Source organism: Hypanus sabinus, chromosome 4, assembly GCF_030144855.1.
Source record: "Hypanus sabinus isolate sHypSab1 chromosome 4, sHypSab1.hap1, whole genome shotgun sequence".
NCBI classification, from domain to species: Eukaryota; Metazoa; Chordata; class Chondrichthyes; order Myliobatiformes; family Dasyatidae; genus Hypanus; species Hypanus sabinus.
In genome coordinates, this window is record NC_082709.1 from 102,517,674 (window position 1) to 102,545,159 (window position 27,486).

General features: G+C 40.8%; 1 protein-coding gene across 3 annotated transcripts in view; it reads right to left on the reverse strand.

The window, feature by feature from the left end:
* LOC132393039 (cilia- and flagella-associated protein 44) overlaps window positions 1-27,486 on the reverse strand; it is a 210,917-nt gene that overhangs the window by 66,300 nt on the left and 117,131 nt on the right. For 2 of the 3 annotated variants that reach the window (XM_059967768.1, XM_059967769.1), the window contains exons 23-25: window positions 21,502-21,676; window positions 19,707-19,884; window positions 17,043-17,492 (exon numbers count right to left, since the gene is read on the reverse strand). In XM_059967768.1, the coding sequence (XP_059823751.1) occupies window positions 17,043-17,492; window positions 19,707-19,884; window positions 21,502-21,676 (803 nt within the window). The remainder of the gene's footprint in view (window positions 1-17,042; window positions 17,493-19,706; window positions 19,885-21,501; window positions 21,677-27,486) is intronic. The other variant, XM_059967770.1, reaches the window with a different exon arrangement.

The window sequence follows — 27,486 nt, forward strand, 5'->3', positions numbered from 1 at the left end:
GAGCCACAAATGGCTCGGGAGCCGCAGGTTGCCGACCCCCGTCATAAGAAAATATAGAGTTCAGTTCAGTTCATGCTGAGGTAGTTGTTGGTGTGTTGCAATGTTGGAGAGAGAGAGCAAGCAAGAGATGAGCAGCTGCAGCAGGCAAACCTTCCGTCATCTTCTTGTTCCGTTGTACCGTTGGGGGTCACCATTCCAGGCTAGACCATTCTTCAGTGATGGACTCGTCACCCAGGCAAGGGCGGACACACACACAAGTCCCCACCGGTCTGCCTTCATCCATTGTGCTCCGGACCAATTCTCCTGAACCGATCCTTCAGGCTCCCACCTTCCTGTGGGTGCACAACACTCTTTCAGTGTCCACTGGTGTGTCTGCCTATGTCACCGCAGACCCGTCTTTTATCTCCCCTTGATGGGGTATCAGCCATCCATCAACCCAACATGTCCATGTCCATCAAACTAGGCCACACCCTGCTGTCTCCTCAGGAATGTTAACAAGCAAAGGTGTCTTTGTAGCAAAAGGTAAATAATCATTGAAGAAGCCATAATACATAAATCTTTCGTCTCCCTCTCTCTTATCTGTAGCAGATGCCTCTACCTCTGTTCTTCATCTCTCTCTCTCTCTCTCATTAGCAGCATAGTTCCCGGGGTGGGGGGGGGGGGGGTCAGCCCTGGACCCCATTTTCATCTGGTTTGTTCAGCACACATAACAAAAGTTTGAAAACATGCTCATTATATTCAAGGACAGCTTCCATCCCACTGTTGTAAGATTCTAGAAGGGACCTCCTGTATGATAAAGATGAATCTCAATCTTCCTCACCATGGCCATTGCACCTTATAGCTTACTAGCACCGCACTATCCATCTAACTATAAATGTAACAATATATTCTGAATTCTGTTATTGCTTTTCCCTTTGAACTACCCTGATGTACTTATGCTTTTAAATGATCTGTGTGAATGCCATGCAAAACAGCTTTTTTTTACTGTATGTTGGTACATATGACAATAATAAATAATCAATCAGCTGGTTTCTGATTACTTGAAATTCAAATTATGTTTTGTCTCCACTTAGTCTATTTGACCTACAAATGTAGGTATCTGCCTGTATTTTTGAACACCTTTTACTTATTAATCTGGTCAATTACATCTACATTCCATTTGGGGAATAAATGAAATAAAGCAAATTAAATAAAAATAGGTAGTGACTCCGAGAGCCCGCAAATTTAGGATACCTATAGAGAGATTAACTTATTCTCTAAGCTGCTAACTAAAGACAATAATATTTAGCGTATTTAGCTAAATTCCAATCACAAACAAGAGAAAATCTGCAGATGCTGAAAACCCAAGCAACACACACAAAATGCTGGAGGAACTCAGCAGGCCAGGCACCATCTATGGAAAAGAGTACAGTCGACGTTTCAGGCCGAGACCCTTCAGCAGGACCCCTTAGTGAAATTGTTTACATTGCTCCAGGCTAGAAACTAGTTTTGGCCAGGGATCAGTGAAAGGCCACAGTAATGATCATGATCTTAGATAATAGCATCAGTGATTTTGATTCAGATGATTTCAAAGGCAGGAACTATAGCAGAGATAGGCACAGATTTGAGAAACAACACATTCAAAAAATTAGGAGAGAAAGGAATAGGGCAATTATTAATCAGGAAAGTGAATGATAATGAAAGTGAATTTCTGAAGATAAAATGTCTCAAACTGGAGGACTGGTTAAGAGTAAGGGTTGTAGGCTGAGAGGGATTCCAAGGATTAATTTTTTCACACAAATGCTAATTGGAATCTGGAACACAGGGCCTGAGGAGATAGTAAAGGCTATTACCCTTGAAACATTTATTTCAGATGAGCATTTCAATTGTCAAACACTGAAGGCTATCGACTAACTGCTGATAATGTTTATATCAGTACTTGCTGGTTGGCATGAACACCGTGGATCAAAGGGCCTGTTTCTATCAACATTATGTTAATCAAGATTTAAAAAGGAACAGGGCAGCAGTGTCTGAAATAAGGGGAAAATTGGCATTGCATGGATGGGTGAAGGAAATAAATGAGCAGTAATTTAGTGGGAGGGATCAGAGATTAGTCCCAACAATAACAATTTTTAAGTGATCAGATAACAATGTTTGGAGGAGTTAAGAGACAAATGATTGAGGGCTAAAATAGGAGGAGACCTGGGGAGATTTTTTTTGAACAGGAAAAAGTAAAGGGAAAATGCAGAAAGAATGGTCACCACCATGATGACTGAAAAAAGAACACTGAACTGTTTGTTAGAGAACACAGAGGGAGAAAGAAACAGAAGTAGATAAAAGAAATGTGGATCTATTTACCTTCCAAATGTCAAGTAGGGGGTGCACATTCAGAAGAGTGAAGCATGGACTGGCAAACATGATAAAATCAGTCTAGCAAGCCAAAATTACAGCAAGCCAAAGAAGGTCTGGCAAGAAATGTGCTATGTGTCAGTCAGACCCGTCTGGAACCGGAGGACAGGAAACATCTGAACATACTAATCAAGCAATATATAGCATTGTGCAAAAGTTTTAGGCACATATATATGTACAGCTGCCACAAAAAAAAACTCACAACATATGTGAGTGGTGGTAACCTGATTCAGATATAGGTCTCTATTGTGGATTAAGAATGGAAAAGGGGAATCATGACTGGGAAAAAGGAAGGAAGGGAGAGGGGAGGGAGCGCGAAGCACCACAGAGACATTCTGTAATGATCATTAAGACAATTGTTTGGAATCAAAAGTCCTTGTCTGGTGTCTCAGTGATAGATGTGTCTGCACCCACACCACCTCTGCCCTTGGAACTCCTTCTCTACCACTTGTTCCACATCCCTCCAACCTCACTTTTCTCAACATTCTTTGCTCCCGCCAGATTTATAAACTTGCTCTCCGCTCCAGGTTAACAGTACTGTGCAAAAGTCTTAAGCACCCTAGATGTATATGTATGCCTAAGACTTTTGTACAGTACTGTACCTCTCAAGCCTAAGCCATCACTTAATAAGTTCATGGATGAGCCAGCTATAACATCAACAAAATCTTTCATACTCTTCCTCAACAAGAATCTATCTGCCTCTACTTTAAAAGCATACGAAGCCTCTTCTTACACTATACAAAGAGTAACAAACCTCTGACACAAACCTTTTGCTTCATATCTTTAATAAAACACTTCTTCTAGATTCTCCAACAAGAAGGATAATGGCACCTAATGGCATCTCCTTTGCTTGCATCTATGAAAACAGCTTTGTTTCCACCTTTAATATCTTTATTTTTCCCTTTCAGGGTTCTTTTGAAAATCTCAGCCTGGAGTTACACACAGGCTTTGCGTGCTCTTTGCGGGAATGGGACCCATTCTCGGGGTTCCACGACTGGCCGTTACTTAATGTGCCAAGGGTTTGGCCTGAGAATCTCAATCGTGTTCGGAAGCCTAAGATCTCAGGGCTCTGGAGGTGAGTGGATCAAGGGTCGATGTCACGGCAGGAAACTTGTTCGTCGTCAGGAAGCCAGAAGATCTTTCACAGTGGGCCCAAAGACCTGAAATCTTTGTGTTCTTTAGACAGAGAGCTTGAAAAAAGTGACAAAATGGACTTTTAACATCGCTAACCAACGGGTTGTTACGTCTCCCACCTGCTGTGAAAATGGAGGACACCTCCCTCTCCCTTGCCATGCAGAGAGAGAACCTGTGGGTTGTTAAATGGCGCGCCAAATTAGAAGCGTTTGGGGTAACTTTGGTCTGGGTCTTTGCTATTGCTGAGCACACACATGGGCTTGGTGACGGTACCGATACACACTTTTTTTGCTGGTGGGGGGAGGGGGGATCGTTGCTCACTGCTGCTAACGTGTGGGGGGAGCTAGGTATGCTCAGGATGTATACTGTATACATTTCTCTGACATTAAATTCGACCTTTGAACCTTTGAAGAGAAAGCATCCTCTACACATCAACCTGTCAAGATCTTTCATGGTCTTTATGTTCCAATCAAGCCACTTCTCACTCCTCTAAATTCAGTGGATACGAGCTAGTCTGTCCAACCTTTCCTTATTAAACAATCTGCCTGCCCGTTCGAGGTATTAGTCTGTAAACCTCCAATATATTCACATCCTTTCTTGAATAATGAGGTAAATATACACATTACTCCAGATGCAGTCTCACCAGTATCCTACATAACTAAAGTTAACTTTACTAGTTTGGTATATAATTCTCCTAGCAATAAGTGATAACATTCTGTTAGCTTTCCCAACCAACCAACTGCTGTCACTGCATGCTAATATTATATGCATCAATATGTTAAGACACCAAGTCCTTCCATATTCTCAACTCTTCGATCTCTCACCATTTAGATAATGTCCTTTTACTTTTCCTACCGAAATAAACAATTTTCCAATCTGAACTCCTCTTGCCAGATCTTTAATCTACCTATATCCATTTATAGTTTCCTTATGTCCCTTCACAACTTGCTTTACTACCTCTCCTTGTATCATCAGCAAATTTAACAACCATATATTCAGTCCTTTTATTAGTATTTATAAAAAACTGAAAAAAGTCAAACACCAGCACCAATGCCTGTGGTACATTTATTACATCTTATCAACCAGTAAAAGACCCATTTATACTTGCTCTCCATTTCCACAATATTTTATCCACACAAAGATACTACCTCCTACACACATATTCTACAATATTTTTGTTAGGACACTTCAACAGATGCTTTCTGAAACTCCAGATGTAGTGCACCAATGTTCTCCTCTATGGCACATATCTAGTGCACTTTTTTTTCTCTGAAAACTTCAATATATTGAATAAACAGAATTACCCTTCACAAAACCATATTGACTTTGTCTGACTTTCCCAGACTTTTTCAAAGTGCCCAATTATACCTTAGAAAAAACTTCTTAATATTTTTCTCATGACTGAGGTTATGATATCTGACTTTCTGTCCCTCTCCATTTTGAATAAAGTTCTCCATCAAAGCTCTCATCCTATGGAATCTTGGGAAAAGCCAGAAAATTGAAATCAAGGCATCAACTATCTCACCAGTCACTTCTTTTATGACTCAAGGATGAAGTTAAAGAGGATTTAGGGATTTGTTTCCCCAGAGCCAATAATTTTCTCACTACCACTTCCCTAATAACTGCAATCTCCCTGAGTTCATCTTTTTCCTATTCCTGACTTATAGCTATTTCTAGGATGTTACTTGTACCCTCTATAGTGAAGAGTGGTGCAAAATATCTCATTCACCTCTTTACCATTATTAATACACCAAATTTACTTCTGAGTATTCAACAGTAATTTTATTAGTTCTTTACTACCTGTTTCTACATTTTGAACTACACTGTTCTAGCATTCCATGTTCCCTTCTTTATTAATTACTTGGTCATTTGTTTTGTATTCTGTTTATTGCCTTTGCACAATAATTACTTTTTGTTGATTAATACTATCTTTATCTTTTTGTGATATCTACAGGAATGCTTAAGAAGACAATATCCATACTCAAAGATCCCTATCATCTGGGCAATCCATCTTTTTGCAACTGTCATCAAGCAGGAGGCACAGAAGCCCACACCATCAGGTTCAAGAACAGCTACTTCCCTTCAACTATTCAATTCTTGAATCAACTGGCAAAACATTAATCACCACTACAGTTCAGCAACACTATGATCACTCTCATCACTTTGCATTACAATGGACTTAAGATTTTTTTATTCCATGTGTTTTTTTTCTTGCAAGAAGAATATATAATTTATGTTTAGTTTATTTTTCTCTTGTAAATGCTGCTTAGAAAGGAAGGAGGGGAAGCCCACAGATGTTGTGGTCCATGTAGGGACCAATGACATGGATAGGAAAGAGGAGGAGGTCCTGCTTAGAGAGTTTAGAGAGTTAGGTGCAAAATTGAAGGACAGGACCTCCAGGGTTGCAATCTGAGGATTGCTACCTGTGCCATGTGCTGGTAAGGCTAGAAATAAGAAGATAATGCAGCTAAATACGTGGCAAAGGAGATAGTGCAGGAGGGAGGGCACCACGTTTCTGGACAATTGGGCTTTGTTCCAGGGAAGATGGGACCTGTTCCGATGGGACAGTTTGCACCTGAATTGGACAGGGACTAACATCTGTGTGGGTAGGTTAGCTACTGCTGCTCCAGTGGGTTTAAACTAGATTTGCAGGAGGAGGGGAACCAGAGTGTTAGAGCAGATAGTGAGGTGGAGGAGGATAAAGGTCATGTGAGGACTGCATGTATAGACAGAAGTCAAAGATTTGTACGTGATAGAAATGTTCTCTGGTGCATCTATTTCAATGCAAGGAGTATTGTAGGTAAGACAGATGAGCTTAGGGCATGGATTGGCACGTGGGATTACAACATTATTGCTATTAGTGAGACTTGGTTGCAGGAAGGGCAGGACTGGCAGCTTAATGTTCCGGGGTTCCATTGTTTCAGACGTGATAGAGGGGGAAGGAGTGGCATTACTAGTCATGGAAAATATCACAGCTGTGTGTAGACAGGTCAGCCTGGAGGGCTCATCTACAGAGGCCATATGGGTGGAGCTGAGGAACGGGAAAGGAGTGACCACACTAATAGGGTTGTATTATAGATTCCCCAATAGTCCGAGAGAATTGAAGGAGCAAATCTGTAGAGAGATAGCAGACAGATGTAAGAAACATAAAGTTGTAATAGTAGGGGATTTTAACTTTCCACATATTGACTGGGACTCCCACACTGTGAAAGGGCTGGATGTCTTGGAGTCTGTCCAATGTGTTCAGGAAAAGTTTTCTAAATCAATATATAGAGGTACCAATGAGAGAGGATGCAATACTTGATCTCCTATTAGGGAACTAGAGAGGTCAGGTGAGAGAAGTATGTGTAGGTGAACATTTTGGGTCCAGTGACCATAATGTCATTAGTTTCAAGTTAATTATGGATAAGGATAGGTCTGGTCCTCGAGTTGAGGTTCTAAATTGGAGAAGGGCCAATTTTGTGGAAATGAGAAAGGATCTAGGAAGAGTGGATTGGGATAAATTGTTTTCTGGCAAGGATGTGTTCAGTAAGTGGAAGGCCTTCAAAGGCAAAATTTTGAGAGTGCAGAATGTACATGTTACTGCCAGGATTAAAGGCAAAGTTAACAGGCATAGGGAACCTTGGTTTTCAAGGGATATTAGCGATCTGGTTAAGAAAAAGAGAGAGGTGTATGGCAGGTATAGGCAACTAGGAATAAATGAGGTTACTTGAAGAGTATAGAAAACATAAGAAAATACTAAAGAAGGAAATCAGGAAGGCAAAAAGGAGATGTAAGGTTGCTTTGGCAGATAATGTGAAGGTAAACCCAAAGGGTTTCCTCAAGTAAAAGAGTAAAAGGATAGTAAAGGGCAAAATTGGTCCCCTAGAAGGTCACAGTGTTCGTCTATGTGTGGAGCCTCACAAGATGGGGAAGATGGTAAACAACTTTTTTTCATCAGTATTTACTCAGGAAACTGGCATAGCATATATCTTCTTCTTCAGCTGTCCATCAATTTTGGTGTTGACTGTGCTGAGAGTTTAGTCTCTGCAAGCACGTTTATGGGCCACAAGACCAGCATCATTGGATCAGCACTGCCCCCCACATTGGCTGCATTTGTGATTTGACTGATCTAGCACCGAACATTTGCGCTCATGACCTGCTTCATATTTCTTCTGCTTTTTCTCCTCAATAGCTGGGATTGACTTCTTGACAATGCAGCGCCAACTTCTTTTGTCCAAAGCATCTTTCTCCCAGGTGTTGACATTCATGTCAGTGTTGGAGCTTGAGCACATCTTCGTAGCGCAGCTTCTGACCACCATATTTCCTGTTTCCTTCACATAGCTCACCATAGAAAACAGCTTTGTGTAAACGATCATCACTCATTCTTGTGACATGACCAGTCCAACACAGCTGAGAAGCTGTGATGAGCGATTCTGCGCTGACTGTCCCAGCACGTTTGAGCACCTCCACATCTAGTACTCTCTCTTGCCACTTTATATGTAATACTTGGCATTAATGCCTGAGTTGTGTCTTGGTCAATTTTTTGATGTGCTTTGATACAATGTCATTGTTTCAGCTGAATAAAGCATAGATGTTGAAACAGCTGTGTTATACACTTTGACCTTGGTTCCCATTTCAATGTTGTGGCAAAACCAAAGCCGCTTCTGCAAAGCACCGAAGACTTTTGTTGCTGATTGAATTCTCCTCTCAGCTTCCAGATCTGATGAGTTGGTGTTGGTCACAGCACTTCCTAAGTATGTGAAAGAGTCAGAACATTTCAGTGCTACCCCATTGACAGATATGACTGGTGGTTGGGTCTCACTGGGACTACACAGAGGAGGAGGCTGGTACAGAAGTTTGGTTTTGGAGACTTTGATTCTTGGGCCAAAAAGAGTAGCAGCAAACAAGAAGCGGTCTACAATTTCTTGAATCACGTTTACATCAGTAGCAACCAGGGCCGAGTCATCTGCATACAGAAGCTCTCTGACACATATCTCTCTTGATTTGGTTGAGGCTTTGAGTCTTGACAGGCTGAACAATTTTCCATCTGAGTGAGTCCTGATGTACACACCTTTGTCCAAATTATGGACCATTATTTCTAAAACAGCAGCAAGATATAGTGTGAACAAAGTTGGAGCAAGAACACGTCCCTGTTTTATCCCGTGGTTGATGGTGAAGGCTTCGCTGACATCTTCTCCAATAGATACTTTACCAGACATGTTCTCATGAAACAACTTGATCATCGTAACCAGCCTATCTGGACAGCCATAAGTTTTGAGCACTTCCCAGACTGTTTCTCTGTCCACCGTATCAAATACTTGTGAGAAATCAACAAAGACAATGTACAATGGTTGCTGCTGTTCTACTGCCTTCTCCTGGAGTTGCCTCAAAGTAAAAATCATGTCAGTGGTTGCTCTGCCAGTCCTAAAGCCACATTAGCTTTCAGGAAGCACATCTTCTGAGATGATCTTGGTTGAGCAGTATCTTCACCATAATCTTGCCAGCTGTGGACAGAAAGAGAGATTCCTTGGTGGTTTCCACAAACAGAACGGTTGCCTTTCTTCTTGTAGATGATGACTATCAGCACATCTTTGAAATCCTGAGGGAGCCATTGATTCTGCCAACAAGCATTATATAAATTCAACAGTTAAGTCTTCAGAGCAAGACCACCGTGCTTCAGTGCATCCGATGGAATGACATCTTGCCCGAGTGCTTTACCACTTCTGGTATCTTTTAAAGTCTTAAAATGATGAGTCCACATAGCTCTTCTCTTACCAGTCTAGTTGTAAGCCCTTCACATGCATTGCGGTCAGCCACACCTTGTTGGTTTAGAAGGTTATGCAAGTGTTCCCTCCATCGCTCAATGATGTCTTTCCTGCCAGTGCATAGCTTGCTCCCATCTGCAGTTTTTACTGGAGCCACTGTATTGCTTCTTGGACCAAAGATAGCTTTCAGTCCTGAGAAGAGCCCGTGGTGGTCATTCCTGTCTGACATTGCTTGCAGTTCTTCCGCTTTCTTATTCCACCAGTTGGTCTTCATAGCCCTGATCGCCCTTTGAATTATGGCTTTCATGGCCTTAAATACTGCTTTACTTCTTTCAGAGTTCTCTTTCAAGTGACACATATAAAGCCTTTGTTTCAACTCCAACAGTTCTTGAATTGAATCATTTTGTTCTTGAAACCAGTCAGGAGTTTTTCTCTTAGGGTGGCCAAGCATCACACTTGCAGTTGAATGGATGGTTTTCTTGAGCTGCTTCCAGCATTCTTCAATATTGGTTGGGTCATTGAGTAGGTCTTTGTCTTCTTGGAGAAATAATGCTAATACTGTGACAAGTCTCCTCTGATGTTCCTCACTGGCCAACTTGTTGAAGCATCCAATTTCTTGGCAGCAGCAGTTTAAGTCTAAGTTGTGATTGTACCATGTAATGAACAGATGAGCACTCAGCTCCATGCATTGCTTTTGTTGATAGAACTTCCGGCATATCTGCTCTGCGAGTCACAACGTGGTCAAGCAAATGGAGATGCTTTGACCTTGGGTGCAACCAGGTGAAGTATTTCTTCTCAGGTTGACAAAAGAAAGTGTTGGTAATGCACAATTCCCTCTGAGCACAAAAGTTTAGCATAAGGTCACCATTAACGTTCTTTTTGCCTTTACCAAATTTGCCAATGACATCCTCATAGGAAATGTGATCCTGCTTGCTCTGGAATGATCTTCTCATCTACAGTTGGTGCTATCCTATTGAGTCTCTCTTCAGCTGTCCATCAATTTTTGATGAAGACTGAGGCCTGGGCAAGGTTGTTTGGAAGACCTGCAGTTGCCCATGCTGCAAGTTTCCCCTCTCCACACCACCAATGTTGTCCAAGGGAAGGGCCCATACAGCTTGGCACCTGTGTCATCGCAGAACAATGTGTGGTTAAGTGCCTTGCTCAAGGGTACCACACACTGCCTCAGCTAAGGCTTGAACTAGCGACCTTCAGATCACTAGACTGACGCCTTAACCACTTGGCCACATGCCACACAATCCTATCAAGTATCAGGCATTCAAACAGCTTATTGATGTGGCAAAGCAGTGAGATTGGCTGAAAACTCTTTGGATCTGAATCTTTTCTGGCCTTTAATAGTGACTTCTGCCAAATATTAGGTAGCTTGTGTGTTGCCAGACAGTGGTTGAACAATTATTGAAGCCATTTTTGTGTTTGCTGTCCAAAATGCTTTATCTGCTCTGATGCTATGTTGTCAAGACCGATTGCTTTCCCATGTTTTAGACTAGATATACCAATTTCCAGCTCTTCAATGATAAATAGTCCAATGAAGCCAGGGTTATCACTGTACTTCTTCCCATCTAATTGGGCTCTTGGTTGTTTCCTGTTGGTTATTCCATTTAGGAGCAACTGGTGTACAACTTGGTTAGCAGACACATTAGGATGTTGGACAGTTTTCTTGGGATCGCCTCCAAGTTTGCATATGAGAGACCATGCCTTCTTGCTGTTTTTTGTAAGATCTGTTGTCTCTATCAAGGTGTTCCAGGTGTTTTGACACTCTTGAGAGATACTTAACATCACCTTCTCACCGGCAGTTAGTGTTTCCTCTGAGAAGGAGTCAGATTCAAACATTGAGACATATCCCCTGTAGAGTTCAGCATTTTCTTTGGTGAGACCAAAGATGTAGTAAACACAAAGTACATTGCAGATGCTGTGGTCAAATCAAGACGTACAAAAAAGGACATATATTATATTTGTCATACTGTCAAGACATAGTCTTGACCAACTTGTTTCATCAATTTTAATATTCAAATCAGTTTCCCATTTTTGTCTTGACATGAATTCCTTGCTTAATTGTCTGTTTTTGAATCAAATTATACATACAAGAAGTAATTTTTAAAATTTTTCCTTTTTGAATTAAAATTTCATTAGGCTTCGGCATTAACATTGTTTGACCCAGTTTATCTCTTAAATAAGCCCTTAATTGAAAATAACAGAAGAGAGTGTTGTTTGATATTTTATATTTATTCTTTAGTTGATCAAACGACATCAATTTACCCCCTTCAAAACAGTCCCCTATATATTAAAATAATCCCTTTTTGAAACCAGTTATATAAAAGTTGGTTATCCATTGTAAAAGGAATGAGTCTATTTTGAATTAGGGCTTTCTTTGCTAATAAAGATTTCTTTATCTCATCATCAACATTTATCTTATTCCATAAATCAATCAAATGTTTTAATATAAGAGATTCTTTCTTTTCCCGTATCCATTTGGATTCCCATTTATATATAAAATCTTCTGGTATATTTTCTCCTATCTTATCTAATTCTATTCTAATCCATGCCGGTTTATCTTCATCAAAAAAAGATGCAATAAATCTAAGTTGATTTGCTTTATAATAATTCTTAAAATTTGGGAGTTGACAGTATGACAAATACAATAAATGTCCAACTTAGATTAGTACAATATAATTTTTTACATCAATTATATATTACACCACAAAAAATAAATAGATTAAACCCAAATTTATCTGACCAGTGTTTTCGATGTAATCAAGAAGTTGGTACTTTTTTACACTCTACTTGGTCTTGTTTTAAAATTCAACCTTTTTGGATAAATTTAAGACTTTTACTGGAACAAATTATTGGAATACAACTTCCACATACCCCAATATTATTTTTATTAGGCGATATTGAAGGGATAATACCGAAACCTAAATTAAATAAATATCAGGAAAAATTTATACAAATTGCATTGGCAGTAGCCAAAAAAGCTATTGCAGTTACTTGGAAATCAGATTCATACTTAACTATGGACCGTTGGAATAATGAAATATTTAGCTGCATCCACTTGAAAAAATTACTTATAATTTAAGAAATGCATATGATATATACTTGAAAATTTGGCACCCTTATTTACAAAAGATAGGATTAAATATATAGGTCCTTCAAAGATAAAATTATTAGCTATTTGGGGAAAAAAATAAATAAAGGTATATACTAAAGCTATTTTGAACTCCATGGAGCATATGGGGATCTTCCGATATCCAGGCAATCTTTCTTTCTTCTTTCTTTCTTTCTCTTTTTTTTCTTTTTTTCTTTTTTTAGATAGGGATGTTAAGGGGAGGGGGAGGGCTGATATTATTTTTCATTACTCTATTATTCTATTCATTCCTCTATTATTCTATTCATTCCATGTAACTCTCTTAAAAGTTTAATAAAAAATGTTTTTAAAAAAAGACATACAAAAAGCTGGATGAACTCAGCAGGTCGGGCAGCATCCGTTGAAAGGAGCAGTCAACGTTTCGGGTCTGACGAAGGGTCTCGACCTGAAATGATGACTGCTCCTTTCAACGGATGCTGCCCGACCTGCTGAGTTCATCCAGCTTTTTTGTACATCAAAGATGTAGTGTGCTCTACAACCTCAGGGGATCTTCCTTTTGGCTGTTTTCTGGACAGCTTTTGCAAACAGGTTGTAGTATTCCGGTAGTGGTTTAATACGTTTAACCTTGTGGTGAAGTGCTCTTGTGAACCCGTTCCAATCAGCCTTCTCATAGTTGAAACGCCTTTTGAATGGTACGACGGTTGCATTTATCTGAATAACAATAGGACGGTACTGTGTCTGTGGTATTGGGTCTGTGACAAGCTTCTTGCAGAGGCCAGTGATGTCGTTGCTGACAATGGCAAGATCTGGGTTATAACTGCACTTCCAGTGGGCACTGTGGAAGGAGACTGGCAATTTAGGATCATGGATGAGACTAAGCTGGTAAGCATCCATACTTTCTTCGACTGCTTCTCCATCGTTGTTAGACTCCTTGTACCCCCATTGGGTACTGCGGCTATTAAAGTCTCCAATGATGATCTGTGGTTTACTGTGCAGATTGGATACAGGTTTGAGAAGCTGAAAACTGAGCCCGGTGGCTTGTACACTGAGGTCTCTACTACTTTGCTCAGCTCTACAGGTAGAATTTCAATGTTGTCCTCCTCTGTTTTAGAAGTGGCCTTTATGACTGAACCAGCTCTAACAAATACAGCACTGCCATAATGTCGATGAGGTCTTTCCATAACCAGGAACATTTTTTGGGTGGTTGTTTTCGCTCCCTCTGTGTGTCTCCTGCAGGCAGAGGCATCACACTGCAACCCATTGCATAATGTAGCGAGGATGTTTTGTTTAGCTGCAGAGAATCCTTCAACATTAGCAGATGTAACAGTCAATGCCGGTCTTGAAAAAGACCCGTATTTCTGACATCGACAACCTCTGTCTTCAGGCATGATCAAATCAATGGTACAAAAATGTTGAATACTACTTGCTGCACATGGTGGTGGTAGAATTGGTTAAAACAGGGCCGTGACATGAATGCTTCTACCTTGGCCCCGGGGCCCTGGCAGAAATAATAAGAAAGAAGAAGCCACGGGTGCAGTGCTGGAGGATTGGAGGGTAGCTGATGTTGTTCTGTTGTTTAAAAAAGGCTCCAAAAGTAAACCAGGTAATTATAAACTGGTGAGCCTGACATCAGTAGTAGGTAAATTATTGAAAAATGTTCTGAGAGATCGGATATACAAGTATTTGGACAGCTAAGGGCTGATTAAGGATAGTCAGCATGGCTTTGTGCATGGTAGATCATGTTTAACGAATCTTGTGGAGTTTTTCAAGGAGATTACCAAGAAAGTAGATGAAGGAAAGGCTGTGGATGTTGTCTACATGGACTTTAGTAAGGCCTTTGACAAGGTCCCACCTGGGAGTTTAGTTCAGAAGGTTCAGACACTAGGTATCCATGGAGAGGTTGTAAACTGGATTCAAAACTGGCTGTGTGGGAGAAGACAGAGAGTGGCAGTGGATGATTGCTTCCCAGACTGGAGGCCTGATGTGGTGTGCCTCAGGGATCTGTGCTGGGACCATTGTTGTTTGTTTTCTATATCAATGATCTAGATGATAATGTGGTAAATTGGATCAGCAAGTTTGCTGATGGTACTAAGATTGGAGGCATTGTGGACAGCAGGGAAGGCTTTCAAAGCTTGCAGAGGGATCTGGACCAACTGGAAAAATGGGCCAGAAAATAGCAGATGGAATTTAATGCAGACAAGTGTGAGGTGTTGCATTTTGGAAGGACAAGTCAAGGTAGGCCATACACAGGAAATGGTAGGGCACTGAGGAGTGCAGAGGAACAAAGGGATCTGGGAGTTCAGATACATAATTCCCTGAAAGTGGCGTCACAGGTAGACAGGGTTGTAAAGAAGGCTTTTGGCATCCTGGCATTCATAGATCTAAGTATTGAGTATAGGAGTTGGGATTTTATGGTGAGGTTGGTGACATTGGTGAGGCCAAATTTGGAATATTGTGTGTAGTTCCAGTAAGATTGAAAGAGTGCAGAGAAGATTTACTAGGATGTTGCCGGGTCTTCAGGAGTTGAGTTACAGGGAAAGATTGAACACATTAGCACTTTATTCCTTGGAGCATAGAAGAATGAGGGGAGATTTGATAGAGGTTTACAAAATTATGAGGGGTATAGACAGAGTAAATGTGAATAGACTCTTTCCACTTAGATTAGGAAAGATAAATACAAGAGGACATGGCTTTAGGGTGAAAGGGGAACATTGGGGGAACTTCTTCACTCGGAGTGGTGTGAGTGTGGAATGGGCTGTTATCTGACATGGTAAATGCAGGCTCACTCTTAAATTTTAAGAATAAATTGGATAGGTACATGGATGGGAGAGGGTTATGGACTGGATGCAGGGCAATGGGACTAGCAGAATAAAATTTCGGCACAGACCAGAAGGGCTGAATGGCCTGTTTTCTGTGCTTAGTGCTCTATGATTCTATATGATGCAATGGGTCTGTGATGCAGCTGCAAGTAAATTTTTCATTACACGTGTTCATTCATGCATATGACAATAAGCTCAACTTTGGGTACTCAACTTAGAATGCCATTTTAATGGATTCCATCCTTTACCTACTTCTGCTCTCACGTCCTCATAATTGTTAGTGTTTAATTTTCAAATTATTGCCTTTGACCTATTCTCATCTCTCTCAGACTATATATAGTTGTCCTTCAATGTAAAGTCACTACATAACCCTATATTCTGGAAAATACCAAGTCTAGTAATGGCTTGCAAAAGAAAATCTGTAAGTGCTGGAAACCCAAGCAATGCACACAAAATGCTGCAGAAACTCAGCAGGCCAGGCACCATCTATGGAAAAGAGTATAGTTGATGATTCGGGCTGAAACCCTTCATCAGGACTAGAAAAAAAAGATGAGGAGTCAGAGTTAGAAGGTGGGAGAGGGAAGGAGAAACACAAGGTGATAAGTGAAACCAGGAGGGGGAGGAGCGTGAAGTAAAGAGCTGGGAAGTTGAATGATGAAAGAGATACTGGGCTGGAGAAGGGGGAATCTGACAGGAGTGGACAGAAGGCCATGGAAGGAAGAAAGAAAAGATGGAGGAGCATCAGAGGGAGGCGATGGGCAGGCAAGGAGATAAGGTGAAGGAGGGAAATGGGAATGAGGACTAATGAAGGGGGGGATTTACTGAAAGTTTGAGAAATTGATGTTCATGCCATCAGATTGGAGGCTATCCAGATGGAATATAAAACGTTGCTCCTCCAACCTGAATGTGGCCTCATTGCGACAGTAGATGAGGCCATGGACTAATATGTTGGAATGGGAATAGGAAGTGGAATTAAAATGGATAGCCACTGGGAGATCCCACTTTTTCTGGCAGATGGAGCGTAGGTGTTTGGTGAAGCACAAACTACATCGGGTCTCACCGGTATACAAGAGGCCACACCAGGAGCACCAGTTACAGTTGATGACCACAACAGACTCACAGATGAAGTTTCACCTCACCTGGAAGGACTGTTTTAGGGCCCTGAATGGCAGTTAGGGAGGAGGTCTAGGGACAAGTGTAACACTTGTTCTACTTATAAGGATAAATGCGAGGAGCGGGTCAGTGGGGAGGGACAAACGGACAAGGCAGTCGCATAGGGAGTTCCCTCCCCCCCCCCCCCCCCCACTTACTGCTTTCTGTGAGGATCTGTGACTCAGTGATTCTAAAATCATTCATTGTTATCTCCAATTGTTGGGCTGTGATATTCTGGAAGAATAGTGCAGTAGGTCAGTGAATAGCAGGAACGGTGCTCTTGGACCTTGCGATCTAGTAGTACAGAATGATCTCCAGCACCGTGAGACCCAGTAAGAAATTATATCAATGAGAATGAGGTCCAGTAGGACAGTGAAAACTAGCAGGAACTCTGCTGTGGGGCAATAAGACCTGTCTGGCTGATAGTGAGACCAAGCAAGGATTGTGCTATGGGACACGAGTTACAGCAGGAAGTGCACACAGCTTAAATGAAAGTGAGCTCAGGATCAACTGTGTTATGAGATCTGTCAGGAACTGTGTACTGTGATAGAAACCTGGTAAGAATAGTTTCTGAATACGATTTTCCATATTGCCAAGAGTTTATCAATTAGACAAGTTTCGACATACTGACTAAAATCAGTAAAACATTTTTACACAAGCTAATACACTTCTGTGTTATTAATATCATCACTGTCTCCATACCTTCCTTAATATCTCTGTTTGCATGTATAATTTTTTTTTCTCTTCAATCATTTTAATTTCTTTCTCCAGTTTTGACAGCAGTACCATTTCAGACAACTGGGGTTTCACAGCATATCCTTCTAGTTGATGAATCGAGCTATCTGGTGTTGTATTAGCAGTTCCAGATATTTTTTCATTGACCTGGTTGGATTGATTCTTGCTTTTTTCACCTTGAAGATTCTCATCCCTGAATTCCAAAAGCTTTTCGTGGTCATACTGGAACTTCTTCTCAGGCATTTCATCAGGATACATGCTTGGAACCACAGGAATAGGAAGGTGTTGCATAGGATCAAGCTTGGTCTGTATTAATGCCAACTCCTTACATAGATCAGTGATTTGTTTAATAATATTAAGCTTTGTGTTACGAAGGTCGACTACCTTCATGCTCATTTCACTTTTGAGTTCATGGATCTTTACAAGACAATAAAAAATTTGGGTTACTTAAATATAACATTTAAACCACAAGACCATAAGACATAGGAGCAGACTTAAGCCATATGGCCCATCAAGTCTGCTCCACCATTCAATCATGTCTGATTCTTCTTCCCCTCCTCAACGCCACTCCCCAGCCTTCTTCCCATAACCTTTGATGCCATGGCTAATCAAGAACCTATCAGTCCTCTATCCTGAGGCTGTGCCCTCTTGACCCATCATGGGAAACATCCTTTCCACATTTACTCTGTCTAGGCCTTTTAACATGCGAAAGGTTTCAATGAGGTCCCTTCCCCCCTACCCCCCACAACCTTCTAAATCCCATCAAGTACAGACGCAGAGCTATAAAACTCTCCTCTTATGATAACCCTTTCATTCCCCGAATCATCTTTCTGAACCTCCTCTGAATCCTCTCCAATCCCAGCACATCTTTTCTTAGATAAGGAGCCCAAAACTGTTCACAGTACTCAAGGTGAGGCCTCACCAGTATCTTACAAAACCTCAGCATCACATCTCTGCGTTTGTATTCTAGACTCTTGAAATGAATACTAAAATTGCATTTGCCTTCCTCACCACTGACTCAACCTGCAAGTTAACCTTTAGGGAGTTCTGCACATGGACTCCCATGTCCCTTTGCATCTCAGATTTTTGGATTTTCTCCTAGTTTACAAAATAGTCTGCAAATTTATTTCTTCTACCAAAGTGCATGACCATGCATTTTCCAACATTGTATTTCATTTACCACTCTCATGCCCATTCTCCTAATCTGTCTACGTCCTTCTGCAGCCTACCTGTTTCCTCAACACTATCTGCCTCTCCACCAATCTTCATATCATCTGTAAACCTGGCAACAAAGCCATCTATTCCATCTAAATCATTGATATATGACATGAAAAGAAGCGGTCCTAACACTAACACTAACCTCTGGTTACTGTGTCTCCACAATCTCTACTGCCGCATCTTTCAGAACCTTCGGGTGAAGTTCATCTGGTCCAGGTGACTTATGCATCTTTAGGCCTTTCAGTTTTTTGAGCACCTTCTCCCTTGTAATAGTAACTGCACTCACTTCTCTTCCCTCACACCTTTCAGCACCTGGCACACTGCTAGTGTCTTCCACAGTGAAGACTGATGCAAAATACTAATTTAGTTCATCTGCCATCTCCTTGTCCCCTGCTATTATTTCTCCAGCCTCATTTTATAGCAGCCCTATATCCACTCTCACCTTACTTGGATATTGTTTGCTAGCTTGCTTTCATACTTCCATATCTTAGTTTTTCCCTCAATGATTCTTCTAGTTGCTTTCTATAGGTTTTTAAAAGCTTCCCAATCCTCTATCTTCCCGTTAATTTTGCTTTGTTGTATGCCCTCTCTTTTGTTTTTACATTGGCTTTAATTTTCAGCCATGGATGTACTGTTTTGCCATTTGAGTACTTCTTTGTTTTTGGAATACATCTATCCTGCACCTTCTTTATTTTCCCCAGAAACTTAAGCCATTGCTGCTCTGCTGTCATCCCTGCCAGCATCTTCTTCCAATTTTCTTTGGTCAACTCCTTTCTCACACCACTGTAACTTACTTTATTCCATTGAAACACTGCTACATTAGACTTTACTTTCTCCCTATCAAATTTCAAATTAAGCTTTTACCTTAAGCTCCTTAATCACCTCTGGTTCATTAAATAACACCCAATCCAGTACAGCTGATTGCCTGGTAGGCTCAATGAAAAAAATGCTCTAAAAAGCCATCTTGGAGGCATTCAACACATTCATTCTCTTGAGTTCCATTACCAACCTGATTTTCCCAATCTATCTGCATGTTAAAAACTCCTATGACTATCATAACATTGCCCTTTTGACATGCCTTTTCTATTTCCCATTGTAATCTATAGTTCACATCATAGTTACTGTTTGGAGGCCTGTATATCACTGCCATCATCTATGCATGGCTCTGCAAAGATTTGAATTTAGGTGAAGTTTGTTCTGCTACCTGAAATTTCCACAGTGCTGTGAGTACATTCATTAAATAGGATGCTCAGATTGCTTTCAAGTGCATGGGGGTCAAACCTAGAAGCACATGTGGGATAATAGACTAATCACATGCATCTTAAAAGAAACTTGAGTCACAGAAGTAGGATTCCAACAATGCAGAAGAGGCAAGTGTACAGAATATGCATCAAATTCTGTTCTGTTACATACCAGTTCCTCAAGGTAAATAAGTTGGTTCCTTTTTTTCTCTGCATTAATACGCAGATGCTCTGGTACAGTGTAGTTGGAAGCTGTTTTTAACTTGAAATCTCCCATCTGCTCTTGAGCATCTTTGATTGCTGCAACATCATTTGGATCTTCATAGTTATCATCAGGTTGACTCAAGAAACTAGAAAAGACAAAATGTAAAGAAATCTATGATATCAGGACGTTTTGACCTCAAATCCAAAGGATCAAGAGAACAAGAGTAGACCACCCAGCCCCCACAACCTGTTCCAATACTTAACAATATCATAACTTCACCTGAACTTCAATTTCATTCACTCATTCTACAACCTTTAACATTCTTACATAGCAAAAGCAACTATCAAAATCACCACAATGAATAAAATAACTAAAGGAACAGAGCAGCTAGATTGTGGAAGGCTCACGGGTTCCATCCACAATAACATCTGCAAAACCCATTCTCGGTTTGTGAAGTAATTTGTAATGTCTATATTAATATACTTATAATAATAATTCTGAACTACCTTTCTTCATATACAGAACAATACTGGATTAGTTAGGATGTGCAGTTTATTTAATAACAATTATAGTTCTTACTCTGTCTTATTCAGTGGTATCTAAGAGAAAATAATACACTTCCAACAAAAGCTATTCTCAAATTATGAATTAATTTCCATCAACATAATTGATTCCTTCCACAGATACTGCCTGATATGTTGAGTGTTTCTGTATTTTTTATGCTCAACAGTCAGTAGGTTTATACAAACATGATAGGTTGAATCTTCGCACATCAATACTGCCTGGGATGCTCCCTGTAAACAGTGAAAACAATTGCATTTGAACGTGGTTTTCAAAAATGTTCACTCTACCAGCTATTCTCAGCCAGATCTTTGTTTGGATGCACTTGCAAATTTAAGTTTTTAATCTATATACAGCAACATACAAAGTACTAGAGGAGATTGTGAACTGTTCCTTTCCTTCCAGCTTCACCCACTGAGCTCTTGCACCACTTTACATGTTGCTCCAGATTCCAGTATCTGCAGTACTTTGTGCCTCCTCTTTATCTATATCTTTTTCTTTCATTTCCCTCTCCAGCGTATTTGCAGTACAACCTGTTCCCCTAAGCTAGCTTCTAACTAGCCAGTTAAGCAATGATCTGAAACATTAAGCCCATTTCTCTTCCCATAGGTGTGACCTGACCCACTAAATGGTTACAGCATTTTCTGCTTTTATTTCAGTTAAGCATGTCCCCAAGCTTACTAAATGTTGGAACTGTCACAATACTTGAAATGTCTAAGCCTACATCTAATATGGCATCAGAAAACCAGGTAATGTTTCACTCAGGATCAGAGAGATACAGTATGGTAACAGGTCCTATGCACTGCCATCAACCACCAATTACACTAATCCAATCTTTTCCCCTCACATTCCAATTAAGATGTCAATGCGCTTGGGCACAGTGACCACTCTGGGTCCAATCAAAGGTGTATTTGTCCACCTTGTAAATCCTTTTTATGATCGCAAGTCACTGCTGGATAGAAAGAACGTTAAGTACTGCATAACCAGCCCATCAGCAAATTGCTCAATAGTGATGGAGCTGGTCTTATTTGCGTACCATTGTCATGTTCTTCTCTAGACTTATTATGCACCACTGGATGGTGTGCAGAGCAAGTGATTGTCTTGGATGTGTTTATTGTGATTGCTTTCTTGCTTACTTCCGTTTGATTACTTTCCTCACTGGAAATCATCATACAAAGGGTTAAGCAAAAGTATAACTCACAGCTCTGTCCATTCTTTTTTCCTCTGTTCAATTTTGGCCTTTGCATTATCTGTTTTGTTAATTATATTCTGCAGTCTTTCTGCATGTTGTAATCCAGTAATCACCTTTGCTTGTCGGTGTTTTGACTCCCCCAACATGTCAATATCTACGTCCTGGTCTGCATTCTTATCAATGTCTAAAGAGAATAGAGAATTGAGGAATAATAAAACACAGTGGTTGTCACGACCCATTTTCCTTCAAAGGAGAATGTATTTCATATTATAACACAAATCAAAGGAGGCCACCATCAGCAGTTCACAATAGGATCACTGTCCACTACAAGGGGATGCCAATAAGTGTTGCAATGTGACTTCTAGCTCTTAATAAAAGGTTGCTGCAGAAAAACAGTCAAGATGCGTATTTTCCTTTCTCCATTCAATTCATAGTTCAGCAGTGATGTATAACCTCTGGACTGAGAAAATAATGACAGTGGAGTCATTTCTGGGATAATAACAGACAGAATCCTCAAATGCTGTGAGGTCAGGAGCTGAAACAAGAAAAAAAACAGGTCAGGTGGAAAATCTGGAGACAAGCTAGGCAAAAATATGGAAAATGGTGGCAGGAATAAATTGCCATCTAGGGTTTCATGTACCGTAGATTCCGGACTATAAGCCGCTACTTTTTTCCCATACTTTGAACACTGCGGCCTATACTACGGTGCGGCTAATGCATGTTTTTTTTTCATGCCGCCAAAAACATTTTGCCTCGTAACAGTAGACCAATAAAATTGATGAGTAGTTCACAGAGGTCCAATGAAATTGTACGATAAATCAAGTGCACTTTCACAATTAAATTATTGTAAATCAGTCATTTGTACTCACCCTCATCAACATGGAAAACACTCGAAGAAAAGCATATGATGCAGCTTTTAAGTTAAAGGCGATCGATCTGGCAGTTGAAGAAGGAAATCGAGCTGCTGCACATAATCTTGGCATAAATGAATCGATGGTGAGACGGTGGAGACGCCAGCGTGAAGAACTGAGTCAATGCAAAAAGACGACAAAAGCTTTCAGAGGTAATCATAGCAGATGGCCCGAACTTGAAAACTTTCTTGAAGACTGGGTTAACGCACAGAGAGCAGGCGGCCGCGGTGTTTCCACCGTGCAGATCAGACTGAAGGCTAAAGCAATCGCCACCAAAATAAAAATCGAAGATTTTAGAGGTGGGCCATCGTGGTGTTTTAGATTTATGAGACGAAAAGGCCTGTCTGTCAGGGTATGCACGACTCTGTGTCAGCAGCTCCCTCCCAACCACGAGGAAAAACTTGCTAACTTCCGCACATTCACTCAAACAAAGATAGCGGAGAATTCCATCGGGCCAGATGATATCATAAATATGGATGAAGTACCTTTGACGTTTGACCTGCCTCTCACTCGGACTGTTAATAAAAAAGGTGACTCGTCCATCACACTGAAAACAAGTGGCCATGAGAGAACGCATTTTACTTGTGTTCTGAGCTGCACAGCATCTGGACTAAAACTTCCACCAATGGTGATTTTTAAGCGGCTGACATCAGCGTGAACCGGGCATTTCAAGTGGCGCTGCGCGTTGAGTGGGAGGCTTGGATGACGAGCGGCGAGAAATCCTTTATCAAAACAGGACGCATGCGAAGAGCATCTTTAACTCAAGTCTGCCAGTGGATCCTAAATGCGTGGAGCCGTGTCACAACATCCACCATCACCAACGGGTTTCGAAAGGCTGGACTTCTGCGTGATGAAGAGGACCGCGTGCGCTCAAGTGAGTGAGAGCGACAACGAAGAGACTGAAGTGAGTGACGAGATCCTGAGGTTGTTCAATTCGGACACTGAAGAAGAGGACTTTGATGGTTTTAGTGCGCAGGAGGAAGATGAAGAAGGTGATCAATAACTTTTCCTGGTAGGCTGCAGTATATATATTTTTTTTACCAGTCGTTAGGAGATATTGGAATGTTGTTCGTGCACTGTTCAGTAAAAAAGTATGCGCAACATAATTTGTGTGTTACCGATATGTATGTATATTTAAAAGTAGCTGTGTTACAGGCACTGTTCGAAAAAAAGCATTTGCAATATGTATTTGTTTATGTTACCATACGGATTTAATTAAAAGTTAAAAAATCCTCACGTGTAATATCTTCCTGTGTAAATATCTCATATTACAACGTGGGATACCTGCGGCTTAAAATCCGGTGCGGCCTGTACAAGTACAAAATTGATTTTCTTTCTAAAATTAGAGCGTGCGGCTTTTAATCAGGTGCGCTCTGTAGTCCGGAATTTACGGTAATTCATTAACACTGCCACGCTTTAGATGCTGAACATTCATGGTGGCACAATATACAGGAAAGAAAGGGCAGGATAAAAGAGAGATGAGGTAGAATTAAGGAATCCCTATTGAGAATATGTTTTGATGACCGAATGTTTGAAGGTTTGAAGGAAATAAATGCATGGATATTAAAAGTAAACTGAGGATCCTCAATGCAGGTAATTTTAATTATTCAGACGAAGACAGTGGTGTGAAATAATGAGTAAAATACTTGTTAGAGGTCAGTTATCTTACTTATATCTTACTCTTGAATGACTCCTGCCACGAAACCTCTCTGTCATCCTTCCCTTATTTAAATTGTTTTATGAATCAGGCCTTTTCAACCATACTTTTCAACACTTATTTGACCAAACACAAATGATTTTGCTTGCCAACTGTTCTGAAGCACACTCAGATATTCTTGGTATGCCAAGGGTGAAATTTTGTTGTTACCTCTCAATGTTTATGATATCCATCCAAAGTTACTATAAAAGTAGACAGAATTTCACTGATCTTTTAAGACAGATCAGGCTTTTAGCTCTTTAATGCTGCATTTTTTCCCTTTTTGTTACATCCCAACATTGCATCTTTCTACTTTAGGATTCTTTCATGAACTACTTTTGTAAACTCTCGAACTTCGGTGTTACTTTTCCATCACGTTTTCTCATGAATTTGATACATAAGCCCTTTGGCCCACAATGCTGTGCCAAACACATACTTATTTTAGAAATTACCTAGGGATACCCATAGGCCTCTATTTTCTAAGCTCCAAGTATCTGTCCAGCAGTCTTTTAAAAGACCCCATCGTATCCACCTCCACCACTGTCGCCAGCAGCCCATTCCACGCACTCACCACTTCCTGTGTAAAAAACTTACCCCTGACATTTCCTCTGTACCTACTTCCAAGCACATTAAAACGGTGTCCTCTCATGTTAGCCATTTCAGCGCTGGGAAAAAGCCTTGGACTATCCACACAATCAATGCCTCTCGTTATCTTATACACCTCTGTCAGGTCACCTCTCATCCTCTGTCGCTCCAAGGAGAAAAGGCCGAGTTCAGTCAACCTATTCTCATAAAGCATGCTCCCCAATCCAGGCAACATCCTTGTAAATCTCCACTGCACCCATCCTTCCTGTAGTGAGGTGACCAGGAATGAGCACAGTACTCCAAGTGGGCTCTGACCAGGGTCCTATATAGCTGTAACATTACCTCTCGACTCTTCAACTCAATCCCACGGTTGATGAAGGCCAATGCACCGTATGCTTTCTTAACAACACAGTCAACCTACACAGCAGCTTTGAGTGTCCTATGGACTCGGACCCCAAGATACCTCTGATTCTCCACACTCCCAAGAGATTTACCATTAATACTATATTCTACCATAATATTTCACCGATCAAAATGAACCACCTCACACTTATCTGGGTTGAACCCCATCTGCCACTTCTCAGCGCAGTTTTGCATCCTGTCAATCTCCCACTGTAACCTCTGACAGCCCTCCACAACACCCCCAACCTTTGTGTCATCAGCAAATTTACTAACCCATCCCTCCACTTCCTCATCCAGGTCATTTATAAAAATCACAAAGAATAAGGGTCCCAGAACAGATCCCTGAGGCACACCACTGGTCACCGACCTCCATGCAGAATATGACCTGTCTACAGCTACCCTTTGCCTTCTATGGGCAAGCCAATTCTGGATCCACAAAGCAAGGTCCCCTTGGATCCTATGCCTCCTTACTTCCTCAATCAGCCTTGCATCAGGTACCTTATCAAATGCCTTGCTGAAATCCATATACACTACAGTATATATAGCTAATTTTCTCAATAAGCCTTGGTGAAATCCATATACTTCAGTAGTACACTGCTATTTCTACTCCCTTTCTTGAATAAGGGAACAACATCCACAACTCTCCAATTCTCCAAAACTTCACCCGTCCCCATTGATGATGCAAAGATCATTGCAGAGACTCAGCAATCTCCTCCCTCTCCTCCCATAGTAGCCTGGGGTACATCTCGTCCAGTCCCGGTGACTTAATGCTTGATGCTTTCCAAAAGCTCTAGAACATCCTCTTTCCTAATGTCTATATGTTCAAGCTTTTCAATCCACAGTAAGTCATCCTTACAATTGCCAAGATCCTTTTCCGTAGTGAATACTAAAGCAAAGTATTCATTAAGTACCTCTGCTATCTCCTCCGGTTCCATACACACTTTTCCACTGTAACACTTGATTGGTCCTATTCTGTCACATCTTATCTTCTTGCACATACTTGTAGAATGCCATATAACCATGTAACCATATAACAATTACAGCATGGAAACAGGCTACTTGGCCCTTCTAGTTCGTGCCGAACGCTTACTCTCACCTGGTCCCACTGACCCACACTCAGCCCATAACCCTCCATTCCTTTCCTGTCCATATACCTATCCAATCTTGCTTTAAATGACAATACCAAACCTGCCTCTACCACTTCTACTGGAAGCTCATTCCACACAGCTACCACTCACTGAGTAAAGAAATTCCCCCTCATGTTACCCTTAAACTTTTGCTCCCTAAGTCTCAACTTGTCCTCTTGTTTGAATCTTCCCTACTCTCAATGGAAAAAGCCTATCCACGTCAACTCTATATATCCCCCTCATAATTTTAAATACCTCTATCGAGTCCCCCATCAACCTTCTACACTCCAAAGAATAAAGACCTAACTTGTTCGATCTTTCCCTGTAACTTAGGTGCTGAAACCCAGGTAACATTCTAGTAAATCTTCTCTGTACTCTCTCTATTTTGTTAACATCTTTCCTATAATTCAGTGACCAGAACTGTACATAATACTCCAAATTCGGCCTTACCAATGCCTTGTACAATTTTAACATTACATTCCAACTCCTATACTCAATGCTCTGATTTATAAAGGCCAACATACCAAAAGCTTTCTTCACCACCCTATCCACATGAGATTCCACCTTCAGGGAACTATGCACCATTATTCCTAGATCACTCTGTTCTACTGCATTCTTCAATGCCCTATCATTCACCATGTATGTCCTATTTGGATTATTCCTACCAAAATGTAGCACCTCACACTTCTCAGCATTAAACTCCATCTGCCATCACTCAGCCCACTCTTCTAACTGGCCTAAATCTCTCTCCAAACTTTGAAAACCTACTTCATTATCCACAATGCCACCTACCTTAGTATCATCTGTATACTTACTAATCCAATTTACCACCCTATCATCCAGATCATTAATGTATATGACAAACAACATTGGACCCAATACAGATCCCTGAGGCACACCACTAGTCACCGGCCTCCAACCTGACAAACAGTTATCCACCACTACTTTCTGGCATCTCCCATCCAGCCACTGTTGAATCTATTTTACTACTTCAATATTAATACCTAACGATTGAACTTTCCTAACTAACCTTCCTTGCGGAACCTTGTCAAAGGCCTTACTGAAGTCCATATAGACAACATCCACTGCATTACCCTCGTCAACTTTCCTCGTAACTTCTTCAAAAAATTCAATAAGATTTGTCAAACATGACCTTCCAGCACAAATCCATGTTGACTGTTCCTAATCAGACTCTGTCTATCCAGATAGTTATATATACCATCTCTAAGAATACTTTCCATTAATTTACCCACTACTGACGTCAAACAGACAG